We start from the raw sequence: 20,170 nt of genomic DNA, 5'->3' as shown, positions 1-20,170 counted from the left end.
CATGAAAGGCTTTGGTTCTTTCCTTGTAGATCCTTGAATTATCATAGGCCTCCAACCGTATCTCATCAAGTTCGTGGAGATCCATTGCTCTCTTTTCTTGAGCATTCTTTATGTCCAAATTCAGTAGCTTGGTCGCCCACATTGCTTTATATTCTACCTCGACCGGAAGGTGACAGTTTTTTCCATAAAGAAACTGGAAAGGTGTCCGCCCAATCGGTGTTTTGTAAGCTGTCCTGTAAGCCCATAAGGCATCATCTAGCTTAAATGCCCAATCCTTTTTTGTGATTCCCACGATTCTGGCTAATATTGCTTTGATCTGTTTATTACTTACTTCCACTTGTCCGCTGGTCTGCGGGTGGTAAGCTGTTGCGACCATATGCTTGACTCCATGCTTTCTCAACAAGCCATCGAAACCTCTATTAATGAAGTGGGTTCCTCCATCGCTGATTACTACTCTTGGGATTCCAAATCTTGGGAAAATGATGTTTTTTGAACATCTTCAAAATGACCTTGTGTTCATTTGTAGGACTGGTGATTGCTTCGATCCATTTTCAGACATAGTCGACTGCTACCAGGATGTACATACTTCCATTTGAGGGGGGGAGGGGGTTGAAAGGTCCCATGAAATCTATTCCCCAAACATCGAAAACTTCGACTTCCAAAATCGGCTGTTGAGGCATCTCATTCCTCCTACCGATGTTACCCATTTTCTGGCATGGATCACACTTGGTTATGAAGAGCTGTGTGTCCCTGAACATGGTTGGCCACCAGAGACCAGCTTGAAGTATCTTTTGGACGGTTTTGAAAGTAGCGAAATGACCTCCATAGTCGGACCCATGACAGTTCTCTAGTACCTATCGGACTTCTTCCTCTGCTATACATCGTCTGAACAGGCCATCTGTCCCTTTTTTGTACAAGTAAGGCTCATCCCAGTAATAGTTTTTGATGTCCCTAAAGAATTTCTTCTTTTTGTGAGCATCGTAATCCTTAGGAATTTCTCCGCAAACCATGTAGTTCACGAAGTCAGAGTACTAAGGTAGCCTAGCTGACTCGATTGCCATGAATTCGACCAACCCTGTTGACTCGGGGATCGAGTAAGCTATCGTGTGGCTCATTTCTTCCAAATAGTCGATGTGCATTAGCGTCTCCTCGGGAATCGAGTCATCTATTGGAAGTGAGTCCTAAATTCTCATTCTAGACAAATGGTCTGCCATTCCGTTCTCAATTCCTTTCTTATCCAGAATTTCTATGTCGAATTCCTGCAGAAGAAGTATCCATCTGAGGAGCCTAGGTTTGGTGTCCTTTTTCGAGTAAATGTACCTTAAGGCAGAGTGATCTGTGTAAACAACCACTTTCGATCCAACCAAGTAACTCCAGAATTTCTCAAACGCAAAAACTACAGCGAGGAGCTCCTTTTCAGTTGTTGCATACTTTGTCTGGGCATCGTCCATGGTTCTGCTGGCGTAGTAGATCACATGGAGGTTTTTATCTATCCTTTGGCCAAGTACCGCCCCTACTGCGTAATCTGATGCGTCACACATTATCTCAAAAGGATAATCCCAATTAGGAGCTTGAACTATTGGTGCACTCACCAAAGCTTCCTTTATCTTGTTGAAGGCATCTAAACTATCCTTATCGACGATAAATTTTGCTTCCTTACAGAGGAGTCGCGTTAACGGCCTGGCGATCTTAGAGAAATCTTTAATAAATCTCCTGTAGAAACCTGCATGACCTAGGAAACTTCTGACGTCTTTCACCGATTTAGGTGGTTATAGTTGAACCATCACTTCTATCTTGCCCTTGTCAACTTCTATCCCCTTTTCTGAGATCTTGTGTCCTAAGACTATCCCCTCCTGGACCATAAAGTGGCACTTTTCCCAGTTTAACACCAGGTTGGTTTCTTCACACCTTCTGAGCACCTTGCAGAGGTTTGAAAGACAGGAGGAGAAGGAGGCTCCGTATACTGAAAAGTCATCCATGAAAACCTCCACCATCTCTTCTATTAAATCTGAGAAAATGGACGTCATACATCTTTGGAAAGTCGCGGGAGCGTTGAACAAACCGAAAGGCATCCTTTTATAGGCAAAAGTACCATAAGGGCAAGTGAAAGTCGTTTTCTCTTGGTCGGCAGGGTGAATAGGTATTTGGAAAAATCCACTATACCCATCAAGGATAAGTGGAAGTAGAAGTAAAGTTCATCCTTAGGGAACTCAAGATCCTTGGTAAAAGTCAACGATGCACTAGCATTGGCAGGTACTGCGGTCGTCATGAGCACATCTTGCGGAGCAAGAAAACCATTAATGGTGTTGTTCACTTTGGAGTGGTGGAGATTTGCTTCCATTCCGACTCAAAGTATGGAACCCATTTTCGATCATAGAAATCATCTGGGTACCTGCGCTAACCACAATCTTGTATCATTAGCCATAGACAAGGGAATAAGTAAAAAGTGTAAAAATAAATTTAAAGTTTGTAAATGCAGATGAGGTGCAAAAATAAAGTGCAGAAAGTAAATAACAAGATCTTTGTTAACGAGGTTCGGTTTTTCCTACTCCCCGGGACTACGTCCAGATTTCGATTCCACTAGAATAAGAAAGCAAATACAACCTATTCGCAAACGCGTAAATCAAGCACAACCCTCTTAATTCACCGCTTTGTTCTATAACATGAAATTTTAATGATAAATCTCTACCCTTAACTAAACTCACACCGAGCCTAGATTCAAACCAAGATAACCTAAACTTGGGCTAAAATCTCCCTGAGCCTAGACTTCAGATCTTCAACTCTCTTGAGCAACCTTCACACACATGTCACACCGACGAACAAGCTTGAACAATACAAGCACAAAACCGCGAAACTAAGCCGCACACAAACAGAAAGCTCTCTAGGGTTCTAACATTTATGCCTTAGCTCTCTTGCCTCTCTAGGACGTGCCCAACACCTCCTTATATACCCATCAGGATTTTCTAATCACAATAGGAGAAGATTTCCAAATTCCATAAGAAAATATTTTTTCCTTTTTGCTATTTTTTTTCCTTGTAAAACTCCAATTTAATCAACCAAAGAAATAGTAGTTTTTCTCTTCAATTCATCCTCAAACCGTCCTTCAATATTGTCTTCTCAGATCTTCTAGAAACTTCTCACTCACATAAAACAACAGCAATCTTGTATCACTTCTTGTATCACACAAACACTATTTCAGACAAACCAATACATCTTCAAAGTTGATTTACCTTATAACTTTTGTTGATTCACTTAGGTATGATCTTAGTATCGACTTCAAAGAACCTGATTATGTGATGTAAGTATTATTTGGTAGAGACCTTAGTTCCAATACCGATATGACAGGTGTTGATGTGCCTGCCTTTATAAGACAAACATCCACAAAGTTTGACTTTGGGATGTGAATGATCTCCTCCCATGTATCACCATTTACATGCTTCTTCAAATCTATTGTTACCCAAAAGTTAGGGCCTATGTACAAATAAAATCTAGGCGAAATGTTAAGACCATCATAATTTCCGTAGTTACTTGTAGCCCTGATCAAATAATTTGTTCCCTTAAGAACGCTAAGATTGTAACAGTTTCTTACTCCATCTGGAAAGTGCCTCAACGTTATTTGTGATCTTGGATACTTCGACTCAAGACTTGCATCAATTTTACCAATCTTTCCAGTTTGGATGAAGCTTGAATCTGATGAGAACTGTAATCCAGTTTCCAGCTCAGTATAAGGAGATTGCTCATTAGGGGATAAGCCGCAATCCAAACTGATGAACCCTGTTGAAAAACATAGAAGAGGTTAATGTAAGTAGTTCAAACTAATTGAACATAGTCGAGCTATCAGATTCTATGCTTAGCAATTTTACAAGCATACGGGCCCATACATATTTCACTTGTTTAAAAAGGTATACAAAAATACTAAACGTTTGAGTTACAATGTGGTTACCTGCTTGAGCTTGAACAAGGTGAATAATAGAAGAAGCTACTATTAGTGCCACCAACAAAAACCTATGGGAACTCTCCATATTCTCGTGAATTCCCAAGCAAAATCTGAACACTATCTAAGCACTGTGCGGACAAGACTCATTTGGACATTTTTAAGTGGACGAGCTAGCTAATTACAAAGTCATGCCTCAGCTTTTATTAGAAAAAAAGGAAAAAAAAAGTCAAGCCTCATGGTAACGTGTAAAACAGGTCACACCTCTGAGATTGTGAAATAATGGCTTAGTTTGTTCTACAGAAGAAATTCAATTAACAGATGAATAATAAAGTTTGCTAATTGCTAGTGGGCACCATTTTTTCTTTTTGAATTTTAGTGGCCACCATATTTTTTTTCCAACTTGTCTTGTGTATTTCAAATAACTTCTTAACACAGAAACGCTTATGATCCGTTCATGTGTACAAGAGATTCAAAGCTACTAGTACCAAAGCATAAAACTCTTACTTGGATATGTTTGTGCATTAAAACTTGAAATCATTGTGAGGGTTTCTGAGCTCAACGAGTTGTAGTCATTATGATATGTGGCAATACTTTTCTTTTATGGTGTGTAAGGGAATCATTTATTTTCCCTCTTGCTTCATCATACACAAAAACATCCATACAATTTGTTTTTGTAGCCTTAATTATTGGCTCTGTTTTCATTATGATATAGTCAATGAAAGTGGAAGGTATACTATACAAAAAAAAAAAAAAAAAAATCAAATACAAGATCAAAGGAGTGGTACATTCTTGGTTAGTAATGAACTTATGATGTCTGAAAAAAAAAACTAATCACTCCAGACCAAAGAACAATACCACAAGCACAAATATATCAATACAAGCAAATGAAGCAAGGTGTCTATGCAAATACTACCTTGCACTAGGGACCACCTTGGTATCAAAGCTTGAGCTCAGTTCCAGAGAACTATTAGAATCCATTTTGTCAATACATTTCATCGAGTTTTCAGTTATAGACTCTTTTAATTCAGTTATAACCTGTGACATGTTTGGTCGTTTCTCTGATGAATGGTTTGCGCATATCATAGCCAATTGAAGGGCTCTCGAAACAGAACGGGAGTTGTATTCACCATGAAGGTTAGGATCAACAATCCTAGAGATATCTCCTTCCTTAAGCACAAATGCCACCCATTCTGTAATGTGAGCCTTTTCGCGGGCATGGTCAATCACAGGTTGGTTTGTGATTATCTCTAGTAATAAAATCCCAAAACTATATACATCGCTTGTCTCAGACAACCGACATGTGCTATAGTATCTGGAAAAACAAGGAGATGATAATATTTATATGTATCCATATATAATAATACAAACGATGAAGATGAATGCAGGCATCTACATTACAACATGCTATAAATATCATAGGAGTGAACTAATAGTACTTACTCGGGGTCAAGATATCCAAGAGTACCAGCAACAACAGTTGAAGCCTGTGATTCTTCTCCGAGTAGGAACGATCTTGAAAGCCCAAAATCCACAATTTTGGCCATGAACTGATCGTCTAATAGTATATTGGTACTTTTGACATCTCTATGCACTATCAATGGTCGGCATCCATAATGCAAGTATTCCAATCCTATATATGCAACAGACTCATTCATGTAAGTTGATGATGACAGATATTCCAGTGAGTTAAAATTGGTGGGAAATAATTCATCATCGTTATAAGTTTATTATGAAGTTATGGATATGATTACTTTATCGAAAAAGTTTATATGGATGAACGATTTAGTTATATTATGATGGTATATACATATATATATATATATATATGTACATGTCGATAAGATTGAATGCTTAATATCCACTACTGGCCAGAGTAACCCAGTGGATATGAATGAGTAAATGACAAGTCACTCGATCTGTTTTCAGTTAGTACAAACCTAGCGCAGCATCAACAGCTATTCGTAGTCTAGTGCTCCATTTCAAAACAGACTGACCATGCTTTCCTGTATAAGGTTATCAAAATTAGCCATCAAATGAGTTATACATTATATATATATATATATATATATAGTTATATATATATCTTTCACCTGACAAATGATCTTTTAGGTCTCCATTGGACATGCATTCGTAGATGAGCGCCAAATGATCTCCTTCATCGCAATACCCAACAAGGCTCACCAGATTTACGTGGTGAACTCTTAGAAGAAGTTCGACCTACAGACCAACAATGACTAAATACATTGTTTAAAAAGATGCTAAATAACTATATATGTTAAAAGATGAGAAGACTTTAGGCTTGGAAGATTTGAATTAGACACTCATTGTACTTCTTTCTTTTGCGATTTTAAAAGAAGATCAATGGCATATTGTACCTCTGCCTTGAAGTGTTTATAACCCTGTGATGATGATTGTGAGAGTAATTTAACAGCTACTTGCTCTGAACCATTCAAATAACCATGATACACGATTCCAAACCCTCCTTCACCTAAAGTTTTTTGGAAGTTTTTCGTCATTTCCACAACTTCTGAATAAGTAAACCTTCTCCTTTGTGTCTCAATCGATTGTCCGGATATACTAGTTGATTTAACACGCATTGGTGGCAAACCTGTCGAATGGGATAGAGATATGTCGATACAAATTTAGTAGAACAACAATATTAATGGCACCTTATATTTTATAGGTTGTTGATTAATTGATGAGTGTCTTCAAATACCTAGACTTGACCGCTTTTTCTTTATGTACATAAAAAAGAGAATCAGTACCACTGCAACGACCACAAGCGCAGAAGAAGCTAATGCAACAATCATCACTGGGAATTTCTTGTCTGGGACACATGAACTGGATAAACACATACCATTACCATCAACACTACAAAACAACAGAACATAACGAAATTTTAGTATTCTAAATGCACAAGCCTTGTGCCACAAGGTAGATCTTAAATGAAATTTTGTTTGTATGGATTTACTTCTTACAATAACTGTAGTCCTGTATTGCTTCTATCACGTAGAGGATTTGGAATTGAACCATCCAGTTTGTTGTTTCTCAAGTCTCTGTTTGAAACAGGGGAAATCTTTGTAATTAGGTGAACATGATCTATGTGAAAACCCACAAAAATATGTCGGGGTATCTGGAACTTACATGACCAACAACGATTTCATGTTAGCTAAAAATTCAGGCACCTTTCCTGTCAAATTGTTATTTGACAAGTCCCTGAAGTTTGTAAGAAATCAATTTAAAAAGCCACCAACATGTATAATTAATTATTTTTTTCTTCTTTCGATTAATAATGATCATACTTACAGATTTTGGAGATTGGTAAGATTTTGAATTCCAGGTGCTATGCTTCCTGTTAACCCACTTGAAGACAAGTTTCTGTTTTAACAAAAGAAGAAGAAAAATAAACAAGTATAATGCAGTTAATTAGACAATGTTTTCTAATTAATAAGTCTAAAGGGGCGAGTTATGTTATAGAGGTCTCACAAGGAAGTGATTCTAGGTGGGGTAGACACGTTCGTGTCGGTGCAACCTAGACCGTCCCACAAAAATTGTCGAGGGACGCATGGATCTCCTTGCCACGAGATTCTACTCAATCCGTAGGTGGCTTTGATGTTTTTCATAGCAATCACTGTCATAAAAGTTTTCCGACGAGTTGGATTAAGCATATACTGTAAGATGTTCTAGATATTTCATTAATAACCACCACATCCCATAAATTACTTAAAAGTATCACTCAAATACGTACCGTCATCTTCGTTTGTTTCAGACTCTGTAAAATTGATTGCTGCGAAAAATTCGATGGCGCTAAGTAGAGGTGGGAGAGTTGAGGTCTGAGTTCTTTTAATCTCTAATAAGCATTTCCCTACTTCACAAGAAGATGGCGTATATGTGAAAACAGTGTAGTCGTTAAGATACATAGGGCTCAAAGGTCGAAAAATAGTCTTTCTGTTCCAAAAAATCGTGAACGCTCTAATCTGGTTGGCCTGTAAGGCTTGGACCTCAGCGAAGTGGAAGTACATGTAAAGTTTATCGTTCGGGAACTCAAGATTCTTGGTGAAACTAAAAGGGGCATTAGCATTTGCAGGTATTGCCGCGGTCATGAGAACATCTTTGGGAACAGAATATCTATTGGAGATGTTGACTTCAAGAACAGTGGAAATCTGCGTCCATTGGGGCTCAAAATGTGTATCCCATATTCGATCGAAGATATCATTTGGGTACCTACGCTATGCACTATGTTTTGTTAATAACCTTGAAAAAACTTGATCACTAAAAAATAACTTAATACCAATGTAAAGCTTGACTTACCGTATGACTTTTGTTGATTCGGTTAGGTCGAACCTCAGTATCGACTTCAAGGAACTTGATTCAGTGGTGTAAGTGTTATCTGGTAGAGGCCTTAGTTCCAAGGAAGATATGATTGGCGTTGAAGTACCTGTTTTAAGAAGACACACATCCAAAGAGTTTGACTTTGGGAAGTGAATGATCTCCTCCCATTTATCACTGTTTACACGCTTGGCCAAATCTATTGTTACCCAGTAATTAGGGCCTATGTACAAATCAAATCTAGGAGGAATGTTAAGACCATCGTAGTTCCCATAGTTACTTGTAACTCTGATCAAATAATTTGTTCCCTGATGCACGCTAACACTGTAACAGTTTCGTATTCCGTCTGGAAAGTATCTTAACGTTGTCTTTGACTTTGGGTACCCCGATTCAAGCTTTGGATCAATTCTATCAATTTTTCCACTCTGGATGAAGCTCGAGTCTGATGAGAACTTTAATCCAGTCACAGGCTCGGTATAAGGAGAGTGTTCATTAGGGGACAACCCGCAGTCTAAGCTGATGAACCCTGTAAAAAACATATAGAAGAGATTCTCTGCTTAGACAACCATTACCAATTATTTTAGATAGACCCTTCTGCATCTCAATTATTTTCCAGCTCCATAAACATATTTTTTTAGACGGTATATGAAAATTATATACTCTATTACTCTAAACATTAATAAAGCTAGTGTGGGTACCTTTTTGAGCTTGAACACGGTGAATATTAGAGGAAACTAATATCAGTGCCACCAACAAAAACATATATGGACTCTCCATATTCTCTTAAATTTCCAAGCAAACTATGAACCCTAGCTTATAAGCAATGTCCTCACAAAGCTCATGTGCACCTTTCAAGCGAAAGAGCTTACCAAGCCACGATTCGGCATTTACATAGGAAAAAAAAAGTCAAGCGAAAGAGGCAAGGGCTTACCAAGCCACGACTCGGCATCTAAAAACTTAATTAACAGAGGAACAAGTATGTTTGCTAGTGCTTAGTGGGCAGCATTTTATATTCAACTTGTCCTGTTTATTTTTTAAAAGAACTTATCAACTATGACAGGAGAATTTTTTTTTTAAATGAAAGTGGCATTTATATTGTGTTTTTCAACATTGCATGTAGATTTGCAATATTTTTTTTTTATCAACAAAATTAATTGATTAGCTCAAATGAACTAATTAGGGAAATATTGTTTACATATATGACATAATGCGGTTCTTACAAATTTATCTTGCCAATTATCTGTTTTTATATTAACACTACAGGAAATAAAAGAAAAAGAAGTTAAAAATTCTTTCCTATTTATCTAGATTTCTTCTAGGTAAGCAGAAAAAATTGGTCACTTGGTAGGAGAATATATCATCTTTACCAAATTTGAACAATCAGTAAGAAAACCTATATCACAGTTATTAGTAGGCCTGGGAATTAGAACCGAATCGATTTGTCCGAACCAAATCGAACTGAGATTTGGGCAAATCGGTTCAGTTTAAATTAATTGACATAACCGACCGGAATGATTTTAATTTTGGTCAGTTAACCGAAATTTTCGGTTCGGTTCGCTGGAACCGAACGGTTAACCAAATTAATAAAAATTGTAACCTAATATTGTCTCCAGCCGTCGTTCTTCCCTTCTTCTTCCTAACTTTATCGATTCTTCTTTTTCTTCTGGGCAAACAAATAATTCTTATTTTTCTTGTTCTTTCCTTCTCCTTCTATTTCAATTCATCACCATTATCTTCTCCTCTCTTCGATTCATCATCATCTTCTTCTAATCTTCTTCAATCCATCACCGTTATCTTCTCTTTCTTCGATTTATCACCATAATCATCTTCTTCTTCTTTTCCATTTATCATCTTTATAATCATCATTTTCGCCTTTTAGATCAATGCTACGACCTCCACCATTCAGAACTGGCCGTTGGGATGTCGATCCATCACTTTTCAGTCGAAAAAAAAGTTTTTTTTTAACAACTCAATTGTGAACCGAACCTCGAATCGAAATAACCGATTCCGAACTGAACCAAACCGAAATCTTACTCGGTTCAATTCGGAACATTTTTCAATTTCCAAAATAACCGAAAAACTGAAAAACCGAAACCGAAAACCCCGAAGAAACCGAAGTCGCAGGCCTAGTTATTAGCACCATTCATACACTACATAGGCCATACTAAAGCTTTCACTTCAAAATGAAGAGCAAAAAGACTTCGGCAGAGATTAGCAGCTTCCATGGTTGGCACCATATCAATAGATAACGAGCATACCCATCATGAACCTGAAAACTTATCACTTTCTTTCCAAGAGCCATCCATATAACATCTGTAACCTAAGAAATTAATGTTAAGAAGGGCATCATGTCCCTGAATTCAAGAAAATAAGGTTATGGACTTGAGCTCTAGCCATAACTTTAAATTTAGTGTAACATAACTTTAATATAAATTTAAAGTTGATTACCTAATAACTTTTGTTGACTTAGGTATGATCTTAGTATCGACTTCAAAGAACCTGATTCTGTGATGTAAGTATTATTTGGTAGAGACCTTAGTTCCAATACCGATATGACAGGCGTTGATGCGCCTGTCTTTATAAGACAAACATCCAAATAGTTTCACTTTGGGATGTGAATGATCTCCTCCCATGTATCATCATTTACATGCTTCTCCAAATCTATTGTTACCCAAAAGTTAGGGCCTATGTACAAATCAAATCTAGGCGAAATGTTAAGACCATCATAATTTCCGTAGTTACTTGTAGCCCTGATCAAATAATTGGTTCCCTGATGAATGCTAAGATTGTAACAGTTTCGTACTCCATCAGAGAAGTACCTCAACATTATTTGTGATCTTGGGTACTTCGACTCAAGACTTGCATCAATTTTACCGATTTTTCTAACTTGGATGAAGCTTGAATCTGATGAGAACTGTAATCTAGTTTCCAGCTCAATATAAGGAGATTGCTCATTAGGGGATAATCCGCAATCCAAACTGATAAACCATGTTTTACAAGCATTGCCAATTAATAAGATAGACATTTCACTCGTTTCCAAATGTATACAAAAATACTAAACGTTTGAGTTGAAATGTGGTTACCTGCTTGAGCTTGAACAAGATCAATAATAGAAGAAGCTACTATTAGTGCCACCAACAAAAACCCATGGGAATTCTCCATATTCTCTTGAATTCCCAAACAAAATCTGAAAACTAGCTAACATAAGACCTTATAATACTCATTTGGACATTTTAAGTGGCAGAGCGTACCAAGCCAGGTCTCAACTTTTAATTAGAAAAAAGGGGAAAAAAATACTCAGATAAACTCCAAAATTTGGTTTATTCTTGATATCTAAAAATTTTCTAAAAATTGCTCATATGTTTAGTGCTTTAGTGTAATTACAGTTTACCCCTTGGGTTAATTTTTTTGATTTTGATTAAAAAAATAAAAAAAATACACATAAACAAATTAAAATACACATCATCTTCCATAATCCATGTCAGTAGACAGTTTTTTTTCCATAATCCAGAGTGTTTATATCAAAAGAGTGGGAAACTGAAAGGGTTACTGTTCACAACCCGGAAAAAAACTCTCTCTTTCTCTCGTCGTCGAACCCTAATTCCGCCGGAGATACTCTATCTTTCTCTACTCTCTGGCCGTCATCTCTCGCTGTCCTCGCTCGATATCCTCTCTCGCTCTCTCTCTCTCTCTCTTCGTCATCGATGTCTTGTTCGTTTTCGTCTAAGCCACCCTCGTTTTCGAGTTCCGGTATGTGACGGCTGAGTTATAGTATTTACGGGAAAACGAAAGGTCTTATCGATTCATATGACGGCTGAGTTATAATGCTTTGTGGCTGATGATGACATGGAATGCTAACATGGATGATGCGTCTGATGTGACAAGTCAGCCACCAAACGAACATGTAAATCAGCCTAATTAAATCAGCCATCAAACAAATTATAACTCAGCCGCAACATAAATACTATTACAGTAATTAGAAAGCAAAAAAAATACTATTACAGTAATTAAAAAGCAAAGAAATGGCTGCCAAATTCAGCCGCTTAATGTCATAACTCAATCGTATCGTTTAATAAGTCAGCTGTAACTGAATGATATTCTAGTAATTAATCTTTTGCTACTAGGTCAGCCGTAAAATGGCCGAGTTGTCCGATAAGTCAGCTTATTACGGCTGAGTTATAGTGCTTAACCATAACTCAGCCATAACTATATTTCATAAGTCAGTCGTTGTTCATAACTCAGCCAGCCGAAAAATGTTATTTCAGCCGTGTCATAGTGATAACTCAGCCAAAATTTTGACAACTCAACTATCGGGTGAAAATTTAGCCATAAGGACGGCTGAGTTATGCTTTAAGTCAGTCGTAACGCTTGGCTGAGTTATGCTCTAAGTCAGCCGTCCGCTCTTACTCAAATGTTTTTTCCATAAATCAGCTGTGACATACTGTAACTCAGTCGTCATTAACTCTATAACGCGATACGGCTGAGTTATTTAATACACGTCAGCGATTTCTGACATGGCGTCTGACGTGGCAATGATATTTTTGTAATTATGTTTTTTCCTGTAACATAAAACAAGGACACGCTGAGTATTTTGAAAATACCCGAAATATCCTAATAATAAAAATATATATATATATATATATATATATATATATATATATATCTGTTCTGATAATATTATCTAATTTGAAGTAAATCTCCCAAAAGAAAAAAGTCAAGCCTCATGGTAACGTGTAAAACAGGTCACACCTCTGAGATTGTGAACTAATGGCTTAATTGTTCTACAAAGGAAATTCAATTAACATATGAATAATTACGTTTGCTAATTTTTTTTATCCAACTTTTTTTGTTTACTTCAAATAACTTTTTAGCACAGAAACACTTATGATCAGGACATGTTTAGAATCAAACTAGAGATTCAAAGCTACTGGTTCATTGGTATAAACTGATACGTGTAGTTATGGTTGGATGTTTTGGTTTTATTGGTTTAATTGTTTTGGTTTTGGTTTTTGTTTAAGCCAAAGCTTTGCTTTTTGTTATAAAGAAGTAGCCTACACGGCTACACATGTGGAAGGTATTATGCAAATTGCGAACAATAAATTCAGATTTATGAGATCGAAAGAATTATATATTTGTCGTCCTCTCATTTTTTTAATCACAAAATGAAGCACTTCTTGGACAAAAAAAAAAAACCATACCAAAAGCACAAGTACATCACTGACACAAACAAGGCTTCTTTGCAAATACTACCTTGCACTAGGCACAGCTTTTGTGTCAAAGCTCATGCTCACTTCGAATGAACCATGAGATTCTGTGTCTTGATTCTTACCTTTCATCGAGTTTTCAGAAGAAAGACACTCTTTTAGTTCGATAACAACTTGGGACATGGTGGGTCGTTTCTCTGAAGAAGGGTTTGTACACAACATAGCCAATTCAACAGCTCTCCAAACAGAACGAGAGTTGTAATCACCGTGAAGTTTAGGATCCATGATTCTAGTTATATCTCCTCTATTAAGCATAAACGCCGTCCATTCTGTTATGTGGGGCTTTTCACGGCTTTGATCAATGACACGTTGATTTGTGATTATCTCCAATAATACAATCCCAAAACTATAGACATCACTCATTTCTGCCAACCGACCTGTTCTGTAATATCTAGCATGGCAAAAAACATGAATTAGATACATTGAAGATGTATGTGACAACAAATCTCATGATCCGAAGTTGGACTAATAATACTTACTCAGGGTCAAGATATCCAGGAGTACCAGCAACAACCGTCGAAACATGGGATTCATCTCCAAGTTGAAAAGATCTTGAAAGGCCAAAATCTGCAATTTTGGCTGAGAACTGCTCGCCCAGCAATATGTTCGTACTTTTGACATCTCTGTGCACCATTGATGGTTGGCATCCAATATGTAAGTATTCCAATCCTGTAAATATTTTTAAAATACATTCGTTACGTATCAGGAAATGTGTTTCGTAATGAGAAAAACAAGTGACTGGCATGACTCAAAGATTTTACGAACCTAGTGCAGCGTCGGCAGCTATTCGTAATCGAGTACTCCAATTCAAAACAGAGCCACCTCGTTTTCCTATATTTTAAATCCTTTAAATTAGTCATCATATGATTTTTTTAATATATATATATATATGTTTATAATTAATTGAAATGTTGATGTTATGATATGTTCCACCTGACAAATGTTCTTTTAAGTCTCCACTGGGCATGTATTCATAGATGAGAGCCAAGTGATCTCGTTCATCACAATACCCAACAAGGTTTACCAAATTTATGTGGTGAACCCTCAGAAGAAGTTCAACCTGCATAGTAATTAGAATGTAACATGTTAGTTTCTAAAAATATATCACATTTCTTTGTTTTATGATTTTTTCAGAAGATTTAATCATTTCATACCTCTGCTTTGAAGTGTTTATAGCCTTGTGATGATGATTCAGAAAGTACTTTAACAGCTACTTGCTGAGAACCGTTCAGATAACCATGATAAACGACACCAAACCCTCCTTCACCTAGAGCTCTTTCCAAGTTGTTTGTCATTTGCATTACCTCTGCATAACTGAACCTTCTCTTTTTCGTCTCGATCGATGTCTCAGACGTATTTGTGGACGTAAAATTCGCCCCTGGAGTAACTACTGACCGGGGTATTGCTGTAGAGAGCAAAGGTTAACAAAATAATGATACCTGTTAAAGTTAGTTGATTCAGACATGAGTTTATATCTTTCGGTACCTTCCACATGATCTGATGTCTTTTTCTTTCTGAACACAAAAATGAAAACCAGTACCATTACTATGACCACAACCACCACTGAAGCAACTAGTGCAACAATCAACACCGGAAATTTCTTCTTTGAGACACATGAACCAGGTAGACATGCTATAGCATGTCCATCAACACTACAAAAACGGATAAGATTGTATAGGTTTTCTGAATGCACAAGGCAAGGGAATTTTGAATGAATTGTGTAGGTGGGTAGAGTTCTTTTCTTACGATAACTTCAGTCCTTCCTTTTCTCTATCGCGGAGAGCTTGTGGAATTGAATCATTCAGATGGTTCTTGCTCAAATTTCTATAGAAAAAAAAACGTAGAAATGCTCATACATGAATTACCGCGGCCAGAAAATTCCTTAAAAAAAAAAAATATTCGAAGGATTACCACGGCAAAAAAAAAAGTGAAGAAACTTACATGATCATCAAGGATTTCATGTTAGCTAGAAATTCGGGGATTACACCAGTCAAACTATTATTTGACAAGTCCCTGAAATTTGGAAAATAACAAAATTCATTGAAATTGTTAAGTAAGAGATTTTAGCCTTGGAGGCAAAAATGATCATACGTATACTTACAACTTTTCTAGATGGGTAAGATTTTGAATTCCAGCGTCTATAGTTCCCGCCAATCCATTTGAAGACAAGTTTCTGTTTTAAATGTCAGAGATACAAAATTAAAACAAGTGAAGTACATATGCATTTTGAAAAAAGTATTTTGTAAAAAATGAAAAGCTGGTGTCTTATAATATATATTAATAATAATAATAATAAAAAAAAAAAAAAAAAAAAAAAAACTCACAAGGAAGTGATTCTTGGTGGTGTAGACGCATCCATGTTACTACAGTTAAGACCGTCCCACATAAACTGCCTAGGAACACATGGATCACCTTGCCATGAGATTCTACTCACTCCATAAACAGCTTTGATGTTTTTGATAGCAATCACTGCCAACAATTTTAATGATACATTAGGTTTAGCATATTGTAATTTGTAATATACAAAAACATTCACTATAGCGTTTTTACGTACGTACCATCATTTTCATCAGTTTCAGACTGTAGAAAATCGGCAACCGCAAAACCTTCAATGGCGTTAAGCAGAGGTGGGTGTGTAGACTTCCCCGATCTCGTCAGCTTTACGATGCATTTTTGGCCTGTACAGATAACTGGCGACGGGTTGCTTAACGTTTCGGACTGAAGATATAAAGGCTTGTACGAATCTTTTATCGATTCTCCGTTTAAAGAAATGTCGAACTCTCTAGTCTCATTGGCTTTTAAGGCGTGGACCTCAGAAAAGTGGAGGTAAATGTAAACTTTATCATTAGCAGATTCTGGAAACTCGATATCTATCAATGGCTCGCTGGCATTCGCAGATGTTGCAGCGGTTTTGATAGCATTTTGAGGAAGACGGAAACTATCGGAAGTGTTCACCGTAAGACTTGTGGATATCTCTTTCCAGTCTGTTTGATTGTATGAATTCCACATTCTATCATAGACATCCTCGGAGTACCTATTCTTTGCCAAAATTTTAAATCTTTAAGCCACCATTGAATGAACAATGATAAAAAGATATCAAAGACTTATATAATCTTAGTCAAAGTAAACTCACCTTAGTACGTCCTCTGAATTGCTAAAATAATACCGCGAAAACAATTTCAACGAACCCGATGTGGTGATATAACTGTTATTTGGTAGCGGCCTCATTTCGATGGCCGATATAAATGGCGTGAACGTGTCCGTCTTGACAAGGCACAGGTCCAACATGTTTGATCTTGGGATGTGAACGATCTCCTTCCGGACATACTCTTTAGTGTCTAGTGTTATCCAGAAATTAGGGCCTATGTACAAGTCAAATCTAGGATAAGTATTAAGACCGTCGTAATTCCCATATATTGCTCTAACTCTGATCATATACTTGGTTCCTTGCTTCACCGTAATATTGTAACAGTTGCGTATTCCGTCTGGAAAGTATCTAACCGTTGTTTGAGGCTTTAAGTGAGGTCCCTCAAGATCTCTCTGAATCCTAGCAATTTTTCCAGTTTGGATATAACTTGAATCTGATGAGTACTGTAATCCAGTTGCAGACTCAGTATAAGGAGACTGTTCAGTCGGGGATAACCCGCAATCCAAACTGATAAACCCTGTTTCAATATAAAACCACATTCATCAAAAGAAAGAATTATGGAAAATATACACAATCCCAAACATATCAAAGAAACTAATTAAAAAAAAGCTGAGTGGTAGTTATAATTAGATAAAATCAACAAGAGTTTTATCTCATTAAAAAACTTATTTATATATCAAGAATTTTTATCTCATTAACGTTATCAATTTCAAACAAGAGTTTTAATGAGATAAAACTATATATTAAAATCATACCGTAAAACTATAAAACGTGCAATCTCAAAATTCTCTAATTTATAATTTACTTATATATTAGGGAGAAAAACTAGATTGACCCAAATTTAGATGTTAATTACTAATATAATTCATAAAATATGAGGGTTATATGAGTTTAATTTTTGCCTAAAATACATTTTGTTGCTTTGTTAGGAAAAAAATAAAGTCAAATTTACCCTCCCAGATTTTTTTTTTAAGAAAATTAAAATATTTTCAAAAGTCTGCCGGACTAGTTATGACAGATTTATTTTTGCACAACCCATTTATTTTTGTATGACAGATTTGTTATGATAGACTTATTTTTGACGACATATTTTTTAACTACAGTTATGACAGATTTATAATTGATGACAGATTTATTTTTGTATGACAGATTTGCTATGACAAACTTATTTTAGACGACAGATTTTTTAACTACAGTTATGACAGACTTATTTTGGATGACAGATTTTTTAACTACAGTTATGACAGATTTATAATTGATGACAGATTTATTTTTCATGACAAGATTATTTATAAAAACACCACAGACTTTTACAATATATGACAAAATTGATATAATGTCTGGCAGATTTATTTTCTACAATTATTTCAGATTTATTTTTTTGTTATGACAGATTTTTTTACAGAAATATATTTACTAGGTTGACCTCTATTGATAACAGATTTGTTTTAACTTACAACAGATTTTTTAATTTAATCAAAAATCTGTCGTTTGATAACAAATTTATAACGTTTTTAAAAAATTGCTAAAATGACGTATGTGAATATCATATGTTATGGCAGATTTGTTTATGTTATGACAGTTTTTTTGCTTGTTTCCAAAAATATGGTGTTTGATAATAGATTTCTTAGATGTAAAATGTAAATATAGTGACAACAGGTTTATTTTAAATTATATTTTTTCAATCATATTTTTATTAATTATAATTTTTTTTTATAAATCCTATTATGAATCATATTTTTTAACTCATATATTTAAAGCATATTTTAACGTTTTAATTTCCTAAAACATATTAAAAATTTAACATCATATTCAAAATCATATTTATATATATTATATTATATTTTCATAAATCTAATTTTAACATTTTTTATATACATTTTGTTTTAGTTATAATTTCATACATTATATTTTTTATAAAACTTATTTAAAATATATAATCTTAAACTTCATATTTTTAAATCATATCTTTATACATAATATTTTTATAAACAATTTTTGAATATTATTTTTATACATATTTTATTTTTATATATTATATTAAAAATAAACATCATATTTTTAATCATTTTCTATTTTTAATTAATCATATTTTTAAATCAAAATATTAAACACTATAATTTTTAGGTTTTTCGTTTTTTTCAAAAAAAAATTAAAAAAAATTCTGGGTTTTTAGTTTTTTTACATAAAAATTGTGTCATTATAGTTATTGGATAGGATGAAGTGTTAATTTAGCAATTAATTGCCAAATTTTTGTCAAACTGGTATATTTTCACTATATATTACTAAATAAGGTCTCCGTATACACAGGGTTAACTTGTAATATTTTAAAACTCTTGAAAAGACTAAAAAATTAAAATATACTTAAATAATTCATGCAAATATATAAATAATATTGAATACAATACCAAATCATCCACAAATAAAAAAACTTAACAAAATTGCATTGTTACTTATATGTTTGAATATATTTGGTCTTATACATGTCACATCTTATACACTTACTTACATTTAAAACTTTATCAAGAAAACATTTTTTCAAGGGTTTACATGTGTAGTTATGTTACTTGTTGCGATTGATTGATATATACTTGTGAATATGTTAATTACTAATTTTAGAACATAATAATTTGTATATTAAAATTATATACTTCAATCACATTTTTCTAAAATATTTTTCGTGGGACAACACCTAGTTGTTGGTAATTTAGAAATGCAATTTCTTTACTTGCGCAAAAAAAAAAAACAGAATAATCTTGGGTCAAGATATATTGGTTACTTGAAAGGGTTTATCCATCGTCTATATGATCCAAGAAACGAGTTCAAACTATTATAAATCCATTGAACTCAAAATTCCTTCTCTTTTTTTTTTATATATATTAAGATGATCATATATATATAGGAATGCGAAAAGAGACAAGTTTAATCTACTAGAAAAGAATACTTCCTATAACATAAAAATGTTGATACATACCTTCGTCCTGAGCTTGAACAAAGTGAACTGTAGCGAAAGTTACAAGGGCAACCAACAAAAGCCTATATGAACTCTCCATATTCTCTTAATTTCCAAAGAAAATTCTGAAAGTCACGGCCTCCAACTTATGAACTATAAATCAAGTTTATAAGCGACGAGGGGAACAAAACTACTGTAGACATTTCAAGCAAATGACCCTATACCAAGTACCAAGTCAATCCTCTGAAAACGTGAATACATGTCATAGTTCAAACCCAAAAAAAAAAATTAACTGGCGAAATGAAATTTAGCAAAATGGACAATATCTCAATCTAAATATACACATTATTAGTATAATACGTTTTGTAGTGGAAATTGTTTTTGTTAGTTGTTACTAGTTTCTTGGTCAGAAAAGATTCGACTTGTCATAATTAATTATATGAACCCATACTTAAATAATGGAATTATAGTATGTTTTAATAGAAGCGAGGGAGAGGGAAGGCTTTCAAGTGGTATAATTGACTTTGATTGTTCAGCCT

At 35.0% G+C, this 20,170-nt stretch overlaps 2 protein-coding genes across 3 annotated transcripts; both read right to left on the bottom strand.

The window, feature by feature from the left end:
- Nucleotides 1–4,593: 4,593 nt before the first annotated feature.
- Nucleotides 4,594–9,213, bottom strand: LOC104780449 (putative receptor-like protein kinase At3g46340). The gene is made up of 13 exons (XM_087510284.1): nt 8,965–9,213; nt 8,249–8,792; nt 7,686–8,161; nt 7,424–7,568; nt 7,244–7,315; nt 7,082–7,153; nt 6,916–6,993; nt 6,654–6,808; nt 6,313–6,545; nt 6,028–6,154; nt 5,875–5,940; nt 5,378–5,567; nt 4,594–5,249 (listed from the first exon to the last, which is right to left on the bottom strand). Exons 1-13 carry the CDS (start codon nt 9,041–9,043, stop codon nt 4,847–4,849), a joined length of 2,640 nt encoding a protein of 879 aa, XP_087366410.1. The 5' UTR covers nt 9,044–9,213; the 3' UTR covers nt 4,594–4,846.
- A 4,139-nt stretch (nt 9,214–13,352) lies between these two features.
- On the bottom strand, nt 13,353–19,811 carry LOC104783833 (putative receptor-like protein kinase At3g46340). Of its 2 annotated transcripts, none has more exons than XM_087509077.1 (13): nt 19,653–19,811; nt 16,664–17,195; nt 16,089–16,564; nt 15,855–15,999; nt 15,632–15,703; nt 15,472–15,543; nt 15,277–15,354; nt 15,016–15,182; nt 14,685–14,935; nt 14,464–14,590; nt 14,296–14,361; nt 14,010–14,199; nt 13,353–13,921 (listed from the first exon to the last, which is right to left on the bottom strand). In XM_087509077.1, the coding sequence occupies exons 1-13, from the start codon at nt 19,729–19,731 to the stop codon at nt 13,513–13,515; spliced, it is 2,664 nt and encodes an 887-aa protein (XP_087365203.1). In that variant the 5' UTR covers nt 19,732–19,811; the 3' UTR covers nt 13,353–13,512. The 2 variants fall into 2 exon arrangements, with proteins under 2 accessions (XP_087365203.1, XP_087365204.1); XM_087509078.1 differs by having other exon boundaries at nt 13,353–13,912; nt 19,653–19,790.
- Between the last annotated feature and the right edge of the window lie 359 nt (nt 19,812–20,170).

This window comes from Camelina sativa, chromosome 4 (genome assembly GCF_030686135.1).
Source record: "Camelina sativa cultivar CO46 ecotype springtype chromosome 4, ASM3068613v1".
In the NCBI taxonomy this organism is placed as follows: Eukaryota; Viridiplantae; Streptophyta; class Magnoliopsida; order Brassicales; family Brassicaceae; genus Camelina; species Camelina sativa.
This window is presented reverse-complemented; position numbering and strand designations above follow the sequence as displayed.

Coding starts and splice junctions, on each gene's coding strand:
- LOC104780449 (XM_087510284.1), bottom strand. CDS start 9,043: ATGGAGAGTCCATATATGTTTTTGTTGGTGGCACTGATATTAGTTTCC. Junction 7,154..7,243: donor CTTACCAATCTCCAAAATCT/GTAAGTATGATC, acceptor TACAAACTTCAG/GGACTTGTCAAATAACAATT. Junction 6,546..6,653: donor GAAAAAGCGGTCAAGTCTAG/GTATTTGAAGAC, acceptor CCCATTCGACAG/GTTTGCCACCAATGCGTGTT.
- LOC104783833 (XM_087509077.1), bottom strand. CDS start 19,731: ATGGAGAGTTCATATAGGCTTTTGTTGGTTGCCCTTGTAACTTTCGCT. Junction 14,936..15,015: donor GACATCAGATCATGTGGAAG/GTACCGAAAGAT, acceptor TGCTCTCTACAG/CAATACCCCGGTCAGTAGTT. Junction 13,922..14,009: donor CCTGGATATCTTGACCCTGA/GTAAGTATTATT, acceptor TTGCCATGCTAG/ATATTACAGAACAGGTCGGT.